Source organism: Carex rostrata, chromosome 29 (assembly GCF_964058835.1).
Source record: "Carex rostrata chromosome 29, lpCarRost1.2, whole genome shotgun sequence".
Taxonomy (NCBI): domain Eukaryota; kingdom Viridiplantae; phylum Streptophyta; class Magnoliopsida; order Poales; family Cyperaceae; genus Carex; species Carex rostrata.
Genome location: NC_135946.1, coordinates 6,448,881 through 6,468,112, shown reverse-complemented (window position 1 = coordinate 6,468,112; position 19,232 = coordinate 6,448,881). Strand labels below are relative to the sequence as shown.

Below are 19,232 nucleotides of genomic sequence, written 5' to 3'. Positions count from 1 at the left end.
TTATTTGTAATTTTTAACAAAAAAAATTGCATAATTTTTTTTAATAATAATATGTTATTTGTAAATTTTTTATTTAATAATTTTCATCTTATGATTGATAAATTGGAAACAAAACATGTAGATATATTTTCTATAAGATATTAAAAGACATGCAGATATATTTTCTATAAATAAAGCAAATAAGAATTAATTAGATCTTTGTATTTTACTAAAAAAAAAAAAAAATGAAATGGAAGGTGAATGAGGAAAACAGAAAAGAAATGATACTCATTAGTTTGAAAAGTTATTTTCTTAATCCATACATAATACATTAATTGAATAAAGATTCTCATTAATAAAATGAAAGAGGGATGCCATGTGTTAAGCAAAGATTGGCTAAATTCAATGATGGGCAGGAAAATCCTACCCATATGTGGGCAGAGGATTTGGTTTCATAAATACTTTGTGTGATGATGAGTCCGAAAGTATGTTATCATGGATTTCATTTGAAAGATAAAATTGCATATAATATGTTCGTGGTTTTAAATTTACAAAATTATTCATAAATCGTGAAAAATGTGAATGACATTGAAAAAAGAAAAAAATTCACCTTTAAAATATGTTTAAGAGATGAGGAAATGATAGGACAATTCATATAATTATTATTATATTATTTATATTGGAGGTATCGGAGGTGGTTGGTAGGAAGAAAAAGATACACTGGCCCAAACCAAATCCAAACAAAACTTACCACACCTCATCCTATAATCTATAAAAACACACGTAAACTCCCTGCTTCAAATCACTCTTCTTCTCTTTATCATTCTTCCTCTGTGAAAACACATAAACTTACTGCCTATTGCAGCCATGATCACCGTGCAATCACCTAAGCCCGACACACAAATCTACCAACCCATCTCCGTTCCGACTCAACCCGACACCATTTTCAGGTCCAAACTTCCCGACATACCCCTTCCTAATCATCTCCCCCTTCATACTTATTGCTTTGAACACTTGCCAGAATGCCATGACTCACCATGCCTCATCATGTCCAACTCCGGCAAGACCTACACTTATGCCGAGACTCACCTCCTCTGCAGGAAAACGGCATGCGGGTTGTCAAAGCTCAGGATTACAAAAGGAGATCGTGTAATGGTGTTGTTACACAACTCGCCTGAATACGTGTTTTCATTCATGGGTGCATCCATGTTGGGTGCAGTCACAACCGCTGCCAATCCTCTAATGACTGCAGCTGAGATTTTAAAGCAGTTCAAATCATCTGGAGCCAAAGTGATCATCACGCATGCCGCATGCGTGGAGAAAATTAGAGACTTCAAGGGGCTAACCGCAATTGTCACCATCGATGAGGCACCGAAGGGGTGTTTGAGTTTCTCGCATATTTTGGAGAATGACGGGGAATTGGAGGAGGTGGAGATCGATTCAGAGGATCCAGTTACATTGCCGTACTCGTCAGGAACAACAGGTGAAGCAATAGATAAAGATTTTGACAGAACATTTTTTATTTCATGCAGCACACGAATCTTATACGCAGTACTATATTAAATTTATTGTAAGTACGCTGCATGAATATATAAAAAAAAAACTACTCTATCAAAATTTTCACCGGAAAAAATTCAATGGCTACTACTTGTTTTAGTCAAGTCAAGTCATACATATAGTTGTTTGACTTAATATTTTATATTATCTTGTAGTATTTCTGTTGAGATTATTTTTCTAAAAACATTTATTGTTAATTTCTTTATATATTATGGCCATACAAGTAAAATATTTGAAGTTGTTGTGTTAATCATATTCATACCAATTATGACATAAACTAAAAGATTTTCTTTAAAAAAAAAAAAACTCATGAAACATGATTTTGTATGAACAGGTTTGCCGAAAGGCGTGGTGCTAACGCACAAGAGCCTGGTCTCCTGCTTGGCTCAGCAAGTTGACGGAGATAACCCTAACATCTACCTCAGGCGTGATGACGTACTCCTCTGTGTGCTACCTCTCTTTCACATCTTCTCTCTCAATAGCGTGCTGCTGTGTGGCCTCCGCACCGGAGCTGCCATTTACATCATGCCCAAGTTTGAAATCAATGCCATGTTAGAGGGAATCGAGAAGCACCGTATCACCTTTGCAGTTGTCGTTCCCCCGCTTGTGTTGGCCATGGCCAAGAGTCCTGTTGTAGACAAGTACGATCTCGGATCAATACGAGTCATACTATCTGGTGCGGCACCACTGGGGAAGGAGATGCAAGAGGCGTTGAGAAACCGGTTGCCCCAGGCTGTCTTCGGACAGGTCTGTGTTATATATATTGATTGATTCTCATCTAATTGAGTTTATTTTTCTTTCTCTTGTATTCATTGTAAGATCAATGGTATAGTAACATTTTCTTTTATGAAAATACTTCTCTCTCTGACCAAATAGGAAATAAGAGAAATTTGTGTAGGACAAATATATGATGTATTTGTTGGTTTGACATTTTTAAATCTAATATTTGTTATGCAGGGATACGGGATGACGGAGGCAGGACCGGTTCTATCAATGTGCCTGGCCTTTGCAAAGAACCCAACACCTGCCAAGTATGGCTCATGCGGTACTGTTGTCAGAAATGCCGAGCTCAAAGTTGTTGATCCCGAAACCGGCTTCTCACTCGGTCACAATCAATGTGGTGAGATCTGCATCCGTGGTCCCCAAATCATGAAAGGTATTAATTCCTCTTTCAATTTCAATATCTATTATTGTTAGTGATCCAATATTCATAAGTTAATATCAAACCATTAAATCATCATTTCCATCAAACTCTCTGTGATCATTAAATTATGCAGGATATTTGAATGATCCGGTTGCCACGGCAACAACAATAGACGTAGAGGGGTGGCTACACACCGGCGATATTGGGTATGTAGACGATGATGATGAAGTCTTCATAGTTGATCGTATCAAGGAGGTCATCAAATTCAAGGGCTTCCAAGTAAATTTCATTTAGTTATCATCTATGATATACTATATAATATATATCGATATAAATGTTTTTGCAATGAATTATTGCAAGTGCCTGTCTTCTTCCTAAACTTTTTTCTCCAAAAAAAGGGTAATAAGGTTTCAAAGATAATTTTGGTCTATATAGGATTTCCAAATGATCTTTAACTTTCTTACTTAATGATTAGTTGATGCTAATATATATAATATGTGTTTACGCAGGTGCCACCAGCAGAGCTTGAATCTCTACTTATCAATCATCCTTCTATCACTGATGCTGCTGTTGTTGCGTATGTGTGCATCCAAAAAGCTCTTAAATTAATTATTTTCCCATCTTATAGTTATTCTTAACTGGAAAACCTATTTTTACATTTATCCTTTTGTGGATATAATATATATATAGGCAAATAGATGAAGATGCTGGCGAAGTTCCAGTTGCATTCGTCGTCCGAACCAATGATTCTGACATCACTGAAGAGGCTATAAAAGAGTACATATCTAAGCAGGTACTAGGAGTATACAAGTTCATATCTTGTCTATGGAGTACACTCAAGTTTACCAGCTAGTAACAAACAGTTACAATCTATCTGATGATTAAAATATACGTTGTATTGTGAATCTAGAAGAATAACTAAACAAGATACTGAATTATAGTGATGTTATCAATAAATTATTATTTATGTAATTGAGCTAGAATTATATATTGTTTCAGGTGGTTTTCTACAAGAGATTGTACAAGGTTTACTTCATCCATGCAATCCCAAAATCTCCCTCTGGAAAAATTCTTAGGAAAAATTTGAGTGCAAAACTTGCTGTTGCCGAGACCTCCTGTTCAAAATAAAGAAGAATCAAGGGTTTGATCTCATATGTATTCATCAGAGATCAAGTGGCTAGAATTTAATTAATCAAGTGATGAAAGTATTTGTACTTTTTCACTTTACTAGAAATAGGAAAGAAATAAACGGTATATATACTGATGTATACACAGTTACCAAAACATCAAAAAATAGCAATTAGCTAGCTAGGTCCAGCAGCTCTCCAACGGCTCTTAGGACTTGGAAGCATTGTAAATTTATCATTGCAAACAATCAATAAAAAAACATTATCTCCTGAGACTTAAATTTCAATAGCTGCTTCAGTTTGAAATTCCTTTTTTTTTGTTCCTATTTGCTTGAATGTTCTTTTTTTCCTCCTCAAATGCCATATTGGACAAGTCTATTGGTAATTAAGTTTCTACCTGTATCCAATTTCAAGTTCTCATACATATGTTATTATAATGTGGTTGTGTTTTCTTGTTTTTGCCTTTTTCTTTTACGACTTGCGGTAAATAAAAGCACTGTGGCTTGATCAGTTTTCTATGTTTTTCTAGGTGTATAAATTTAAATTTATTTAGAAATATACATACTCGTCATATGTAAATGTCGAAATCATTTTTATGCTTTTTTTTTATTCTATGCTCTTTTTTTCATTGGTTATGATTTCTTTTCATTTTGAAAATATCATTTAAGGATACAAATCACTCAATTCTTGATTTTTTTGTATGTCAGTTAACGATATAACACATAACAATAATAAAAATTACATATCCACATTAATAGCAATTGCAATAAGGATATTACATATCCACACGTACTAGCAATAAGAATGACATATCCGCATTAATAGCAATAAAGATATAGATCCACACGTCGTAATAGCCATAAGAATTACATATCCACATTAACATATAAAAAAAAAACTATATAAATTTTCATTCAACAAAACTATAATAGATTGGAAAAATAATAAAATAACAAATTACAGTAGTTTTTGTAATAGAAAATACCACATAAAGCCAACGTATGCATGAATTAAAAGTTCTCCAACTTATTTTGAATAAGTATTCTTTTCATTGGTCTATCGGGCACAATACTAATATCTGATTACTAGTATCGTGTCCGTGCGTTGCAACGGGAACATATTATAAGATTGAATAGAATATAAATAGACTTTTTTGTTTAACATTCACACAAAATTAAGAAAAATATATTTAAATGAAAATAAAAGACAATTGAGAAAAAATAGATATCCAAATAATAAATAACAACAAAAGAAACAACAACAAATGAAAACAAATAAATCAAATATAATATGAAAAAAAAATTCTTGAAGTATCATAGCGATTTAATATCTAATTTTCTCCACAAGCAATACATGTTATTAAACGATTTAGAGGAGAATTAATCTGTAAATAAAGAAAATTGGAAAAGATATGATTAAATAATCAAATAAGGATTTTCTCTACATATGTATTCAGATAAAAAAGATATGATTATTTCCATCAGCACAAGATTTGCTATTCATCTATTCACAAAGATACGGTAACCCTAAATAAAATTCGGAAATATATGATAGTTCCATTTTTGTTTTTAACTAAATTTAGACTTCTATACATAAAATAGATATATTTAATCAAAAGAAGATAGGTTATGTAATTGAAGGATTGATATTCAATTTGAAAGTTCATATTACAATCTCAGCCGTTGACGGATTATGACAACTACGTGTATAATATAATAATGGAGATAAATTGAGGGTACGTGTTAATTCGTAAATGTTAATTATTCAAACTAAATTTTCTGCTAGCTAGATAAAAGACATCCAAAATATCTAATCGAAAGATTTTGTATTTTTTTTTTTCCATTCCGAATTATTATCCAAAGAATTTTGAACAGCCAAAATTGTGGGAAGGTGGTAACTACGTAAAGGTCACGGAGCAACATAGTGGTTTATGAAAACACAGCGAAAAAAAGGTCTTAATAGGAGAGTGGACCCGCAAACGTTGCTAACTATATAATAAGAGATTAATTGTCACGCGTTCAAGCTTTTCTTTCCAATTCTGCGGAATTACTGTTCTCTGTTTTGGAATAAGACTTGACTTCTGTTCTAATAATTTCATAATAAAACAACGACACCTTGAAATCGAGAGTAGCTAGATTCCTAATAATTCTGCGGAATTGGAAAGTTCTCTGTTTTGGAAAAAAGACTTGACTTCCTGTGCATGATATGATTACTTTCTACAAGTATATAAAATTGCATAAATTTTTTTCTTTTCTTTTCTTTTTTCCATTCGCGGCTAAATCCTTTACCAAATTTTATTAAGCAAACTAGAAACAGTGGATTACAAGGATGAAATTAATAATATGGGCTGGGGGGGGGGGGGGGGGGGGGGGGGGTCTAAACCCTCTGGCGTGAGAGAAACAAAAGAATTTTTTTTAAACAAGAATCCTAAAGTGTATTGTTTGATAAATTGTGCGGACTTAGATATTTGTTAATGTGTAAATTCGGTATAAGATATTATGTAATATTTTAGAATTTTATAATTAGAAATAGAATAGAAATATATTTGTAAATAACATTTTTATCAATATGTTTTTTGGCATCCGCCAACCTAAAAAAAAAAAATACAAGGATGAAATAAATAAAAAGGAGGATAAAAAAAATGTATTTTTAAAGCCAAGTTAAAGCTCTAAAAAGGCTCCTCTAAATAATTACACCGTATTGTGAAAGAACATGCAATTAGGATTTGATCATAGGAGGCTAAACATCATTTTTAAAATTTACATAACACAACACAAGATCATATATGATCCTTCACAAATTGATTTCATAAAAAAAAAAAAACCAATTAATGTTATCAGAACCAGATCGAAAATCGATCTGATAAATCTTCGGATCAATGGTTTAGTGGTCCGACCGATGAATCAACCAGCGCAATTACTGATTTAAAAAAAAATATATAATTTATTTATTTATACTTCAAAAACAAAAAATATACGTGATTTCCTCCATAAATTTGTAAATTTTAAATATTTTTTATTAGCTTTCTTGCTTCCTTAATTTTTAAACCGGAGAAGAGTAAACAAACATAACAAGAGTTCAACATTGGAGAGACTACAAACATAACAAGAGTTCAACACTGTGATTCATAGAAATTTTATTAAAACAATTGAATTTGTGCCACCTAAAAAAAATGGAGTGTGTCATTAAAATCCGCGCTACTTAAAATCTTCTCTATGCCACTTTAAAAAATGGGATCACTATTTCATTTGAAGATCTCTAAACTGGGACCACAGAGTCAATTGGCGGTCTCCAATCTTTGGGGCCGCTAAATGATTTGACGGTCTGGATGAATTTGGAATTCCCACCAAACTGGGATGTTTTGATTTTTTTTTATTATAGTAAAAATAAAAATTTCCGTACTAATTAATAAGATAACTTAGTACGTACTTATGTTTTATTCTACCATTGTTTTTCATTCTCAGAACAATTATGTTTTTCACTGATGCTTTAGATTTTACTTGTAGCTTAGTCCGGGTTTTTTTGATTGAATCGTCCGGTTCAATCTGATTTTAAAAATATAATAGATAACTAACACTAATAAAATATTTTTATCAAAATCAAACTAAAAATATAATATATATATAATTTAGACCTATAATTTTCTAAAAAATCAAATTTAGTCATAAGATTATTCTTGACTTGGAATTTTTTCCTCAGATTCACTTTTCATGCATTCCAAATTCCAATCACTTATTTTTCCAGTCACCTATTTTTCAATCAAACTTAGACATGGAATTTTGGGCTGGGAAGTTTCTGTTATACTTCTGAATTGTCTTCTTTTATATCTACCAATTAGGAGACTGAAACACAATTTAAACTTCCCAAATTTCAAATTAAGATTGCATGCTTTCTTTTTTTCCACACAGTCAAAGCTACTGATTTGAATACTTTAAGAACATTTTTAAAACTGAACAACAATTTAAACTTTCCAAATTTCAAAGATTACTTTTGTTTCATCACATAGTCAAAGATATTGATTTGGAAACTGAAGGATACTTTTTTATAACATGAGGGCTCCATTTTCCCCCTATTTTGGTTGTCATTTGAATTTTATTTTGAGCAAAAGTAAGAGATCGTTGTCATTTCTCCAAAGTTAAACAGTATGGGTTTCATTTTTTTTTTTTTTTTTAAATGCAAGCTATGCCCAATATTGGCCTACCTGTCTCTAACAATTTAATAATATATAGGTTTTGGTTTTGTTGGTAGGATAAGTACATGTTATTAGTTTTTAGTTTAGAAATAATTCAATCTACCACTAATATGTTTTTTTTTTTTTTTGTGTGTGTGTTTTGAGAATAATTTGAGTCAAAGTTCAGCGACATTTTTATTTTTACCCCATTAAAAAAATATTTTAATAATAATAACCAAAATTTAGTAACAATTTTAAAAATACCCCACCTGTAGAATTTTTCCACAGGCTGGAATTTTTTTTTTTATAAAACAGAAATTTGTTTTTATTTTTTATTTTTTGTATTGAAATATTAGAAATGTTGGATATATTTCTTTGAAAATAGATAGAATACAATATAATTTGATTTATTAGAAAGACTGTAACAAATAACCCAGATCAATATTTTTCAGGCCGAATTTTTCGCAGCTGTAAGAAAAATTAATATATTTCTTTATGTGTTATTGGAAAAAAATAAAAATGCTTAGATTCTGAGTTATTGATCCCGGTTCAAAAGTCACTTCTATGTAATCTAGAAAATATTGTGATTCTTCTAGGACATTTAATTTATGAAAAGTTGTATCTATTTTTGAAAAAAAACAAAAACTTTAAGTTATTTAATAATTATTATTCAAAAAGAATTATCAAAATAGATACAACTTTTTATAAATTAAATGTCCTAGAAGGATCACAATATTTTCTAGATTACATAGGAGTGACTTTTGAACCGAGATTAATAACTTAGAATCTAAGCATTTTTATTTTTTTTCCAATAACACATAAAGAAATATATTAATTTTTCTTACAGCCGCGAAAAATCCGGCTTGAAAAATATTGATCCGGGTTATTTGTTACAGTCTTTCTAATAAATCAAATTATATTGTATTCTATCTATTTTCAAAGAAATATATCCAATGTTTCTAATATTTCAATACAAAAAATAAAAAATAAAAAAAAATTTCTGTTAAAAAAAAAAAAAAAATTTCAGCCCGTGGAAAAATTTCACGGGTGGGTTATTTTTAAAATTGTTACTAAACTTTGGTTATTATTATTAAAATATTTTTTTAATGAGGTAAAAATAAAAATGTCGGCAAAGTTCACAAATCAATAGAGATATAATACTGGCTACAGTTATATCATAATTTTTAGCCCACTAAAATGAAGGCCCGTTAAGTTAAATTTGGCCCATAAATGGGAGTCATATCTGATTTATTAGTTTTCTCTCATTTTGTGATAGACCCATTAAAGAACTTGGGAAGCATAGGTTTGGATTTATTGGGCTTGATTCTTGTGAAATAGTAGGCCTTAGAATTTAACTGAAATTGGATTTGTTTCAAATTTTAGTCCCACTTCATGTTCTTCTGAAATGTGAAGGTAGGGATGGGCGTTCATTGGATCTAGTTTATTTGGTTTTTACTTAACAGGCTTTTTTTTTATTAAATAGTTATTTTTTTCGGTTTAAATGGTTCAATTTTGTTTAATTTTTGAATTACTTCGGTTTTTTATATTTGATTTTATTTAATTTCTGTCATTTCGGTTCAATCAAATAAATCAAAATTTATTAGGTATTTATTTGAATTGCTTCATTTTTTATATTTTGTCCAGTTTAATCTTTCTTATTTCGATTTGACTAATATATACTTTGTTATTTATTTCTATGATTATAAGATATTTGCGTATGTATTGAGTTTTGATTTTTCTAATTTAATCTTTCAGATAAAGAGCTTTGAAAGCAACACTAACCTTTTTTTTTTTTTTTTTTTTTCCAGTAAAGCAACACTAACCTACTATGTCAACTGTGAGACCTCTTTTTGACGCTATTTGGTGCACTAGTGTGGTTCTTCTGTGGTACTCCATTGTGTGGATTTGCTGTGCTTAGTTCCATCTATATACTATTTTAGCGAATTTAAAGTTTTAATTACAAAATGTCAATAATAATAGTTAGCCTAAGTTTATGGGGCCAATAAGACCATGCATACAAAATTTTAATTCAAGCACCTGTTATACTGACACAAACAGTGCTTTAATTTGAGCCACAGAAGAACCAAGAAGAGTATATTTCTTTCTTTTGACTATATAATAATACAAAAGATAGAAATATTGTAATGCAACAAGGGTAGTGGATTTGGTGAGGTCCCATGGATTCTTTACCTAAACTCTGCCTAAATTACAGCCAGCCTCACATGCTCTCTCTCTCTCTTTCTCAAATCACTAAAACAAATCAAATCAAGCATCCCAATTTCCCAAATCTTGTATTGCATGCAACCTCCTCAGTCAAACAATTAGTCAAACTGATCCTCTTCTAATTTCATTCATAACTCATAACCCCCCAAATTTATCAAATCAACCCATACATATTTTCTTCATCACACATGGCCTCTATCAAATCAACCTTATGTTTCATTCTCTTTGCCTTTTCTCTTCTCTCCTTCTTTTCCTTTATCTATTGGCCAGTCCATTGCAATTCCACCTCTTGCAACTCCATTTCATGCTTCCCCACTTCCTTCTCTCTTATCTCTGAACAACCAAATCGCAACCCTCTTGACCTCCTCTCCTTTTCTTCTTCATGGAATCATCTCTCTTTTCCTTCAAATCCACCACCCAAAACCCTCAAAATCGCATTATTTGTCAAACGGTGGCCTCGCCGCCATCTGGCAGGCGGTCTCGAGAGGCACGCACTAACCCTACATCTAGCCCTAGCTAAGAGAGGCCACCAAATCCATATATTCACCACAAACTATCCTAATGAGACACTAGATAACATGTTCTTTCATGTGACTCCACCGACTAAAGCCGGGTATATAAACCAACCATTAGCATGGGAGCAATTCAGGGTTCTCAACTCCAATAACCCGTTCGATGTGATCCATACCGAAAGTGTTGCGCTATACCATGCGCGTGCACGTAACTTTTCAAATTTGGTGGTTTCATGGCATGGCATAGCTTACGAGACCATACATTCAGATATTGTACAAGACATGTTACGTGCACCTGATGAGCAAAGACAAAAGGCGATTACTGAAAGAATTGGTAAGATAATAGATGAGGTTAAATTTTTTCAAGATTACGCACACCATGTTGCCACTAGCGATCATGTCGGTGATGTACTAAGAAGGGTTTACATGCTCCGTGAAGAACGGGTGCATGTGATTGTCAATGGTGTTGACGAGAGTGTGTACAAATTGGATGTACCAAGAGGGAAGGAGTATAGAGAAAGGATAGGGGTACCCCAAAATGCAGCGCTTGTGTTCGGGTTGGCCGGGAGGCTAGTGAAGGATAAGGGACATCCCTTGATGTTTGAAGCAATCAAGCAATTGTTTGAAGAGCGTGATAGCTTTAAAGAGAATGTGTTCTTCTTGGTGGCCGGTGATGGGCCGTGGGCTAGCCGGTATAGCGAATTGGGGCCCAATGTGGTTGTGTTGGGCCCACTAGAACAGTCTGAGTTAGCCAATTTTTACAACTCAATTGATGTGTTCATAAACCCGACACTTCGGGCTCAGGGTTTAGATCACACGACTATTGAGGCAATGATGTCTGGTGTTACAGTGGCTGTCACGAGATTTGCCAGTATAACCGGGTCACTGATAACGGGTCCTGAGGCAGGATACACATTTTTACCGACGGTCGATTCACTGAAGAGGTGTTTGTACCAAATTTGGGAGGATGGCAAGGTGACGACTAAGAAGAAAGCAGAGTTTGCTAGGAACAGAGCTGTTCAGCTTTTCACGGCAAGTAAAATGGCACTGGCTTATGAGAGGTTGTTTCTCTGTGTTGCTTCCAAAAATGAAAATAAGGGTGAAAATGATTATTGCAAATATCAAAGTATGAGGTGAAATTATAATGTGAAGAGCTGATAATTTTGTTCTTTGAATGTGTTGTGGGGTCCACAATGCAGAAAAGCTAGCCTGAACCAGAGCACAGGAGTGCAAACAATGAGAAAAAAAAAAAAAATCTGATACAATATGAAGAGATAGTTTTCATAATTTTTTTTTTTTTTGTGTTTCAAAGAAAATGAAGGGATAGTTTAATAGGGGGCAAAGATGAATGTTATTGAATTGAGTTTATAGAGGGGTTGAAGAGATAATTTGTAGTGTTTAGATATATAATTTGTAGTGCTTGAAAGAAAATTCAACTGTTATCTTCTCATCTAATCATGATAGATTTTGATCAACAATCATGGAGCCTGACAAAATTAGAAAATAAATCTGCTGCATGTTATTCAAATGGAATAACAGGTTCCTGCTATTCAGATCGTAACCATTGAAAGTTTTCCATGCGCGGATCTCAATAAAGAAACTTTTTCATGCACGAATCTCAACGAAATTGAATGGTTGGGATCGGAATAACAGGAACCTGTTATTCTATTGGAATAACAGCAGATTTATTTCCACAAAATTATGATCCAGTAATTGCAGCATCATGTGATGTGCAACAACTTAGCTGTCATAACTGGGCATTCATTACCAGCACCACACACACACAGAGGCTCCTTTTGTTTAATGGTTGAGCCATTTTTATCAACCTTAATCTGAAACAGACTTATACTTTAAATGAAGTTTAGACATGTAACATACCCTTTTCATCACTTGATTACAACTGTTCAATTTAATCCAAATTTTCTTAGCCCAGTCCTGAATTAATTGGCCCAATTACATGAATGGATCAAATTTAACTCCTACTGTAAGTCCAGTGCCTTGCCACCCTGTGAATGTTCTTATGCATCCTGTTCTGGTATTGTTATTACTATTGCTGGCATTTTATTGAAATTTTTTTATAAACCATAATTGAAAAATATAATTTTATAAGAGCAAAACTAGGGTGTGATGTGCTTACCAAGAGGGGTTGGTGAGCACAACTCCAAAAGATTATCGAGTAGTAACCTATTAAGCTTTATATTCAGTTACTTTCCAAATTGGAGTGTAAAAGACGAAAACAAAGCCAATCAAACAAGAAAATAAATAATATAATAATCTTCCATTACATTTTTTTTTCATGAAACTACCTAGCTATTTGCCCTGAAGGAAATTTTTGAGACTAAAATTAACTTGAATTTCTTTTTTTTTCGAATATGAGATGGAGCTTTTCAAAATCACCTTGGGTGACAAGTACTGGATACAAATCAAAATTTTCAAATCACATCCTAATTTCACAAATTATTTTATAACAAATTAAACTCTTAGAACATAATATATTTGCATATAGATTAAAAATTTGAACATGTGATGTACACATCTTTCCATGAATCTTCCCTGATAATATTCTAGGTTGTGCTGCACTGCACGTTATATACCTTACATAATATATATATAGTGTGAAGAATATACAATAAATTAATACTCATCGTACATTTAATTTGTATTTCAGAACTCCGCAATATTGAATAAAAAATAAACTGAGATATAAAACTGTTTATATACGTTATGACATGATAATAGTTTAATAGGATGAACCAATGATTTTACATGTTTGCATAATTATTATAGAACACGTCGATCCGAGAAATCACATGATAGACAGTACAGTACAACACATCTGAACTAACAAGGTTTTAAAAATCATGAATTACAATACATCTAAAAGATTCTAACCAAACGAAACTAGATTATCAACTTCTTCATTAGATTAGTGCCAACCCAAAGATATAAGACCGTACAGCAAAATATACATTACAAATACTTGCAAGAGGATGATGCCAGAGAAGTTGTCCCTGATGTGCATCGAAGTCCAAGGACCAAGGCAGGGCTTATACAATCCTCTCCACCCGATCCGTTTCACTATCGGTGGTGCGAGTAACAGCACTCCCCCGTAAGCTGGATTGCCAAACAGAAGTAAACCGAATGAAGCAACACAAACCAGTATGCTTATTCCCAAATTTACTTGATATAGCATTGCATATATTGCTAAAGCAAAAGCACAGAGAGTGGCTCTGCCAGCAATATACACCATCCCTATTGAATATTGAAGGAATGTATTACGAAGCTCAATTTCTACATTATCTGACCCGGCATAAATAACGCATGTTGTGCCTGCCATAGATAATAAAAACGCCAATAAATCAGCAACAATAAAAGCCTTGAAGGCATATTTCTGGGAAAGAATAGGTGTGCCTCTGTTCATGTGGTCATCAGCAATATATCCACCTGGCATGGTGAAAATAGCAGCAAAAGTCACTGTTGCAATTAGTACTGAGATAATTGCCAAGTTACGGGTAATACTTTCAACTTTCTTTATCTCTCTGTTTTTGTCTATCCTCGGGATCTCTAAATCATCATCGGTATGATCAGCCCGACGAGGACTAGGAAGTGCACCACTCCACATCATGCAACGAAGTATATTGTTCTTTCTGTCCTGAATAAACAGAAATTATAGGCCAATATCAAATCAAATTTCTGCGGGTAGTATCCTCATTCATTAAATAATTAATTTCCTTCTATTCTCTTAGTTAGGATCGATCAGTTGGATTTTGAAAATAAAAAACAATTGGTTGCACTACGACTCCAGAACAAACATTTTTTATATTAGCCAACCTCTATGTATGTATGTGTGTGTGCGTGCGCACGCGCGCTCTCTACTTCCATAAGCATATGAGGGCATATGCTTATAAGTTATTTTTGCGTTTTTAATTTTCAAATGATTGATCTGAAGCGCTCAACATGCTCTCCATACTAGAATGTGCTAGAAGATCAAATTTTATATTTTTTGAATTTTTTTACTATTATTTTATAATTTTTCGAAATAGTCATAAAAAATATTTAAAAAAAAAATATGAAAAACCTTGTTTTGATAAATTCTGAAAAAATATAAAAAAATTAGAAAAAATGTAAAATTTGGTCTCCAAATACATATTAATAGGAAGAACATGTTGAGCGCTTCAGATCAACCATTTAGACATTAAAAACGTAAAAATAAGCTCTAATATACTTATCGAAGTAGAGTAACCAACCTGATATGTATACATGTACATATATATACATGCATATATACATATATACATATATACATACATATATGTATATATACATATATATCTATGTACATATATACATATATATCTATGTACATATATACATATAGAGATTGGCTACGCTCTACTTCCATAAGCATATGAGGGTATATGTTTATAAGCCATTTTTTCATTTTCAAAATCTAAAAAGTCGATCTGAACCGTTAGATGTGATCTCTATATTGAAATGTGCTTGGAGACCAAATTTGATATTTTTCTGAATTTTTTTTGCTATTTATTAAGCCACTTTGAAAATCGCTGATCCAACGGTGGTTTCTGATTTTACTGTTTTGTTAAGCCATCGTTGGATTAGCGATTTTCATGATGGACGTCCTTACCAAAAAGAAGGAAAATGACTGTAGAGAAAAAAGAGGAATAAAAATGAGTTTATGCTCCTTACCAATAAGAATAATCCAAATCCTCGATCTAGCTGCTTATAAGCAAGATCAACTGGTGTTAGGCCATTCCTGTTCATGATGCTCGAGTGCACCATCTTCATTGATATCAGAAACCTCACAACGGTGTATCGTCCTGTTTCACCAGCTAAATGAAGTGGTGTATTTCCTTGATAATCTCTGGCATTGAGCATTCTAAAAAAGGTGTGATTATGACGCATACGAAAAATTATGTTTCCTTTTCCACTTTGAATGGCAAGGTGAAGAAAGTTTCCACTTAATTATTGATGCTGTGCCACACTTTGCAGCTGTGTGTATGGGAAATAACCCGTTCTTGTCTGCCATGTAAGCTGCTTTTCTAATTTCATCATCTCCCAGTAAGAGCTTTACAGTCTCAAGATTTCCAACTGATGCTGCAATATTGAATAAAAAATGAACTGAGATATAAAACTTTTTCTATACGTTTATGACATGATAATATAGTTTAATAGGGTGAATCAATGATTAACAAAATTACATGTTTGAATAATTATTATAGAACACATCCGTCGGAGAAATCACATGATAGACAGTACAAGACATCTGAACTAACAAGGATTTAAAAATCATGAATTACAATACATCTAAAAGATTCTAACCAAACCAAACTAGATTATCATCTTCTTCATTAGATTAGTGCCCACCCAAAGATAAGACCGAACAACAAAATATGCGGTAACAATTCGTGGAAGATGATGCAAGAGAAGTTGCCCATGATCCAACCTTCAAGAGTATTGTTCATCGAAGTCCAAGGACCAAGGCGGGACTTGTACAATCCTCTCCACCCGCTCCGTTTCACTATCGGTGGTGCAAGTAACAACACTCCCCGTAAATCCGGATTGCTAAACAGAAGTAAACCCAATGAAGCAACACAAACCAGTATGCTTATTCCCAAATTTACTTGATATAGCATTGTATATATTGCTAAAGCAAAAGCACAGAGAGTGGCTCTGCCAGCAAATGCCACCATCCATATTGAATAATCAAGGTATACAGTACGAAGCTCAATATCTATATTACCTGCCCCGGCATAAATAATGCATGTTGTGCCAAACATAGATAATAAAAACGCCAATAAATCTGCAACAATAAAAGCCTTGAAGGCATATTTCCGGGAAAGAATAGGTGTGCCTCTCTTCATGTGGTCATCAGCAATATATCCACCAGGCATGGTGAAACAAGCGGCAAAAGTCACTGTTGCAATTAGTACTGAGATAATTCCCAAGTTACGGGTAATACTGTTGACTTTCTCTATCTCTCTTTTTTGGTCTCTCCTCGGGATCTGTAAATCATCACGGATGTGATCAGCCCGACGAGGACTAGGAAGTGCACCAATCCACATCATGCAACGAAGTATATTGAACTTTGTGACCTGAATAAAGAGATATTATAGGCCAACATCAAATAAAATTTCCGCGGGTAGAATCCTTATTCATTAAATAATTGATTTCCTTCTGTTCTCTTAGATTGGATCGACCAGTTGAATTTTGAAAATAAAAAAATCCAGCTGGTTGCACTACGACTCTGGAACAAACGTTTTTGATATTAGCCAACCTCTCTCTATATATATATCTATGTATATATGTATATATATATATATAGAATTAGGCTGGGGTGCTATGGATAGCATAGAGGCCTCTATGCTACGACTCAATATTCAAGTTTTCAAAATCCAAACGGTTGATCCGAACCGTTCATCTTATTCTCCATATTAATATCTTCTTGGAGACCAAATTTTATAATTTTCTGAATTTTTTTACTATTTATTAAGCCACTTTGAAAATCGCTAATCCAACGGTTTTACTGTTTTATGCAGCCACCGTTGGATCAACAATTTTGTAAAATACTTAATAAATAGTAAACAAATTCAGAAAAATGTAAAATTTGGTCTCCAAGCAGATATTAATATGGAGAATAAGATGAACGGTTCGGATCGACCGTTTGGATTTTGAAAACTTGAATATTGAGCCATAGCATAGAGGCCTCTATGCTATCCATAGCACCCCAGCCTAATTCTATATATATATATATATATATATATAGAGTAAGGCTTGGGTGCTATGGATTGTTGGAAATTATTAGAATCGGATTGTGGATGATATCAGTAGAGAGGAGTTTATATAACTTGGCTTGTTTTATTTAATGGAGTACACAAGATTTTACAACTCTTATATATGCCTCACTATACTCTCTGATTCTATCTATTTTTTCATTGGCTTATTCACATGCGCTACATCCTATTTATAACAGCATATGTCGGTGTTAGAAACTTCTACCTAATTCATTTAATTTCTACTGGACATTAGACTCTAGACTATACGGAATGCACTAATCTACAAAAGTCTAGAATTTATCCTACCGACATTGGTTTATAATTTTTCTTGAACAATCTAGAAGAAATATTTGGCCTAATTTGGGCCTTGACTTTTGGTGCTGTGTAATTCAACACTCCCCCTCAGCACCGACTTGATTTTCTTTTTCTTTTGCGGATCGATTTTTTGTATCCTCCATTCACTCCCCCTTGATTTAAAATTCCATGTGGCTCCTTCATGTAAATTTCTTTATCAAGGTACTTATTTTGAAATTCCGATTTAACGTCAAGTTGATATGATCGCCACTTCTCTAGCCTTCTCATTGGAGCATATGTCTTCCAATAGTTGATGCCGAGTTCTTGTTTGAAACCTTTGGTCATCAACCTTGTTTTATAGGTGTATTTATCACCAATGACTTTACGATATTTTGGTCGATCTACAAGCTTTCGAATGTTGTTCTTTTCAATCTCGTGACTTTTGTCCTCCACGGCTTTCTTCAAATTTTCATGCTTTGCGGCCTCTTCATAGATTTGAGGTTCAACAAATGAAAAATTAGATGACTCGTAAATTTCGGATAAAGATCTTACTTGCTTGGGGAATGACTTTGATATTGTAGACCCTTCTTTAGCTCTTCGAGTATCACTTAGTTTTGACCCTTCATTTCTTAGCGCCATATGCGGAGCATAGCTTATGCAGAGTGGGAAGCTTCTAGACTTCTCCATTTGTATTCTTGCTATTATTTGATTTTTATTTCTTCGGTCGAAAATTTTGCAGCCTCCATTTTCAAAATGAACTGCATATCCATTTTGCACTAATTGCCCCACGCTCAGTAGATTTTGTTTTAGGTCCGGAACCAACAATACATCTCGGATAAATTTTAGACCCATCTTGGTTTGCACGGCAATACTTCCTTTTCCTTTTGCTTGAACAATTGAGCCGTTTCCCATACGTACCTTTGTCTCATACGAAGCATCGATGACGTGAAATAATTCACGATTTCCGGCCATGTGATTTGTGCAACCACTGTCGAGAAACCAGATATCTCCTTTCTCTTCATTGGCTGAGTGGCACGCATAGAAAATGCTTTCATGACTCTCATTTTCTTCTAGGAAGTTTGCTCGGTCGTTAATTCTTGATCTGCACATTCGTGCTATGTGGCCGATCTTCTTGCATTTGTTGCATCTCTTTGTCGACCAACATTCAGATGTACTGTGGTTCGACCTCTTGTGTATATCGCACCATAAATTTGAATAATTTGAACCTGGTGCTTTCTCCTTTTGCGTCGACTGCTTCTCTGCATCTTGTCGCGGACCGCCGCCTTCTTGGATATTTTGTTGACTCGTGGGGTTATATCGTGGTCTGAAGCTCAGCTTGGAGTGGAATGCATCTTCCACCAAATTTACTTCGCGTTGGAGTTTTCTCTCTTCGTGAGACTCCAAGGAGCTCATTAGTTGTTGAATTGAAAG

General features: G+C 33.5%; 3 protein-coding genes across 3 annotated transcripts in view; 2 read left to right on the top strand and 1 right to left on the bottom strand.

Annotated features, from left to right (window-relative positions):
* Nucleotides 1-789: 789 nt before the first annotated feature.
* LOC144546458 (4-coumarate--CoA ligase 2-like) lies at nucleotides 790-3,971 on the top strand. Its single transcript, XM_078295014.1, has 7 exons — nucleotides 790-1,462; nucleotides 1,871-2,283; nucleotides 2,494-2,692; nucleotides 2,814-2,959; nucleotides 3,190-3,257; nucleotides 3,371-3,473; nucleotides 3,680-3,971. The coding sequence occupies exons 1-7, from the start codon at nucleotides 847-849 to the stop codon at nucleotides 3,806-3,808; spliced, it is 1,674 nt and encodes a 557-aa protein (XP_078151140.1). The 5' UTR covers nucleotides 790-846; the 3' UTR covers nucleotides 3,809-3,971.
* Nucleotides 3,972-10,160: 6,189 nt separating this feature from the next.
* On the top strand, nucleotides 10,161-11,857 carry LOC144546258 (UDP-Glycosyltransferase superfamily protein). The gene has a single exon (XM_078294797.1). The coding sequence runs from the start codon at nucleotides 10,390-10,392 to the stop codon at nucleotides 11,848-11,850; it is 1,461 nt and encodes a 486-aa protein (XP_078150923.1). The 5' UTR covers nucleotides 10,161-10,389; the 3' UTR covers nucleotides 11,851-11,857.
* Nucleotides 11,858-13,497: 1,640 nt separating this feature from the next.
* Nucleotides 13,498-19,232, bottom strand: part of LOC144546257 (uncharacterized) — an 83,990-nt gene continuing 78,255 nt past the window's right edge. Inside the window, exon 5 of the mRNA XM_078294796.1 lies at nucleotides 13,498-14,365. Coding sequence (XP_078150922.1) covers nucleotides 13,640-14,365 — 726 coding nt within the window. The 3' untranslated portion in view covers nucleotides 13,498-13,639. The remainder of the gene's footprint in view (nucleotides 14,366-19,232) is intronic.

What these genes read in the sequence shown, in the direction of transcription:
- LOC144546458 (XM_078295014.1), top strand. Translation starts at nt 847, where the DNA reads ATGATCACCGTGCAATCACCTAAGCCCGACACACAAATCTACCAACCC. An exon ending in CCCAGGCTGTCTTCGGACAG is followed by an intron (nt 2,284 to 2,493) that starts GTCTGTGTTATA and finishes TTTGTTATGCAG; the next exon opens with GGATACGGGATGACGGAGGC. An exon ending in ACTGATGCTGCTGTTGTTGC is followed by an intron (nt 3,258 to 3,370) that starts GTATGTGTGCAT and finishes ATATATATATAG; the next exon opens with GCAAATAGATGAAGATGCTG.
- LOC144546258 (XM_078294797.1), top strand. Translation starts at nt 10,390, where the DNA reads ATGGCCTCTATCAAATCAACCTTATGTTTCATTCTCTTTGCCTTTTCT.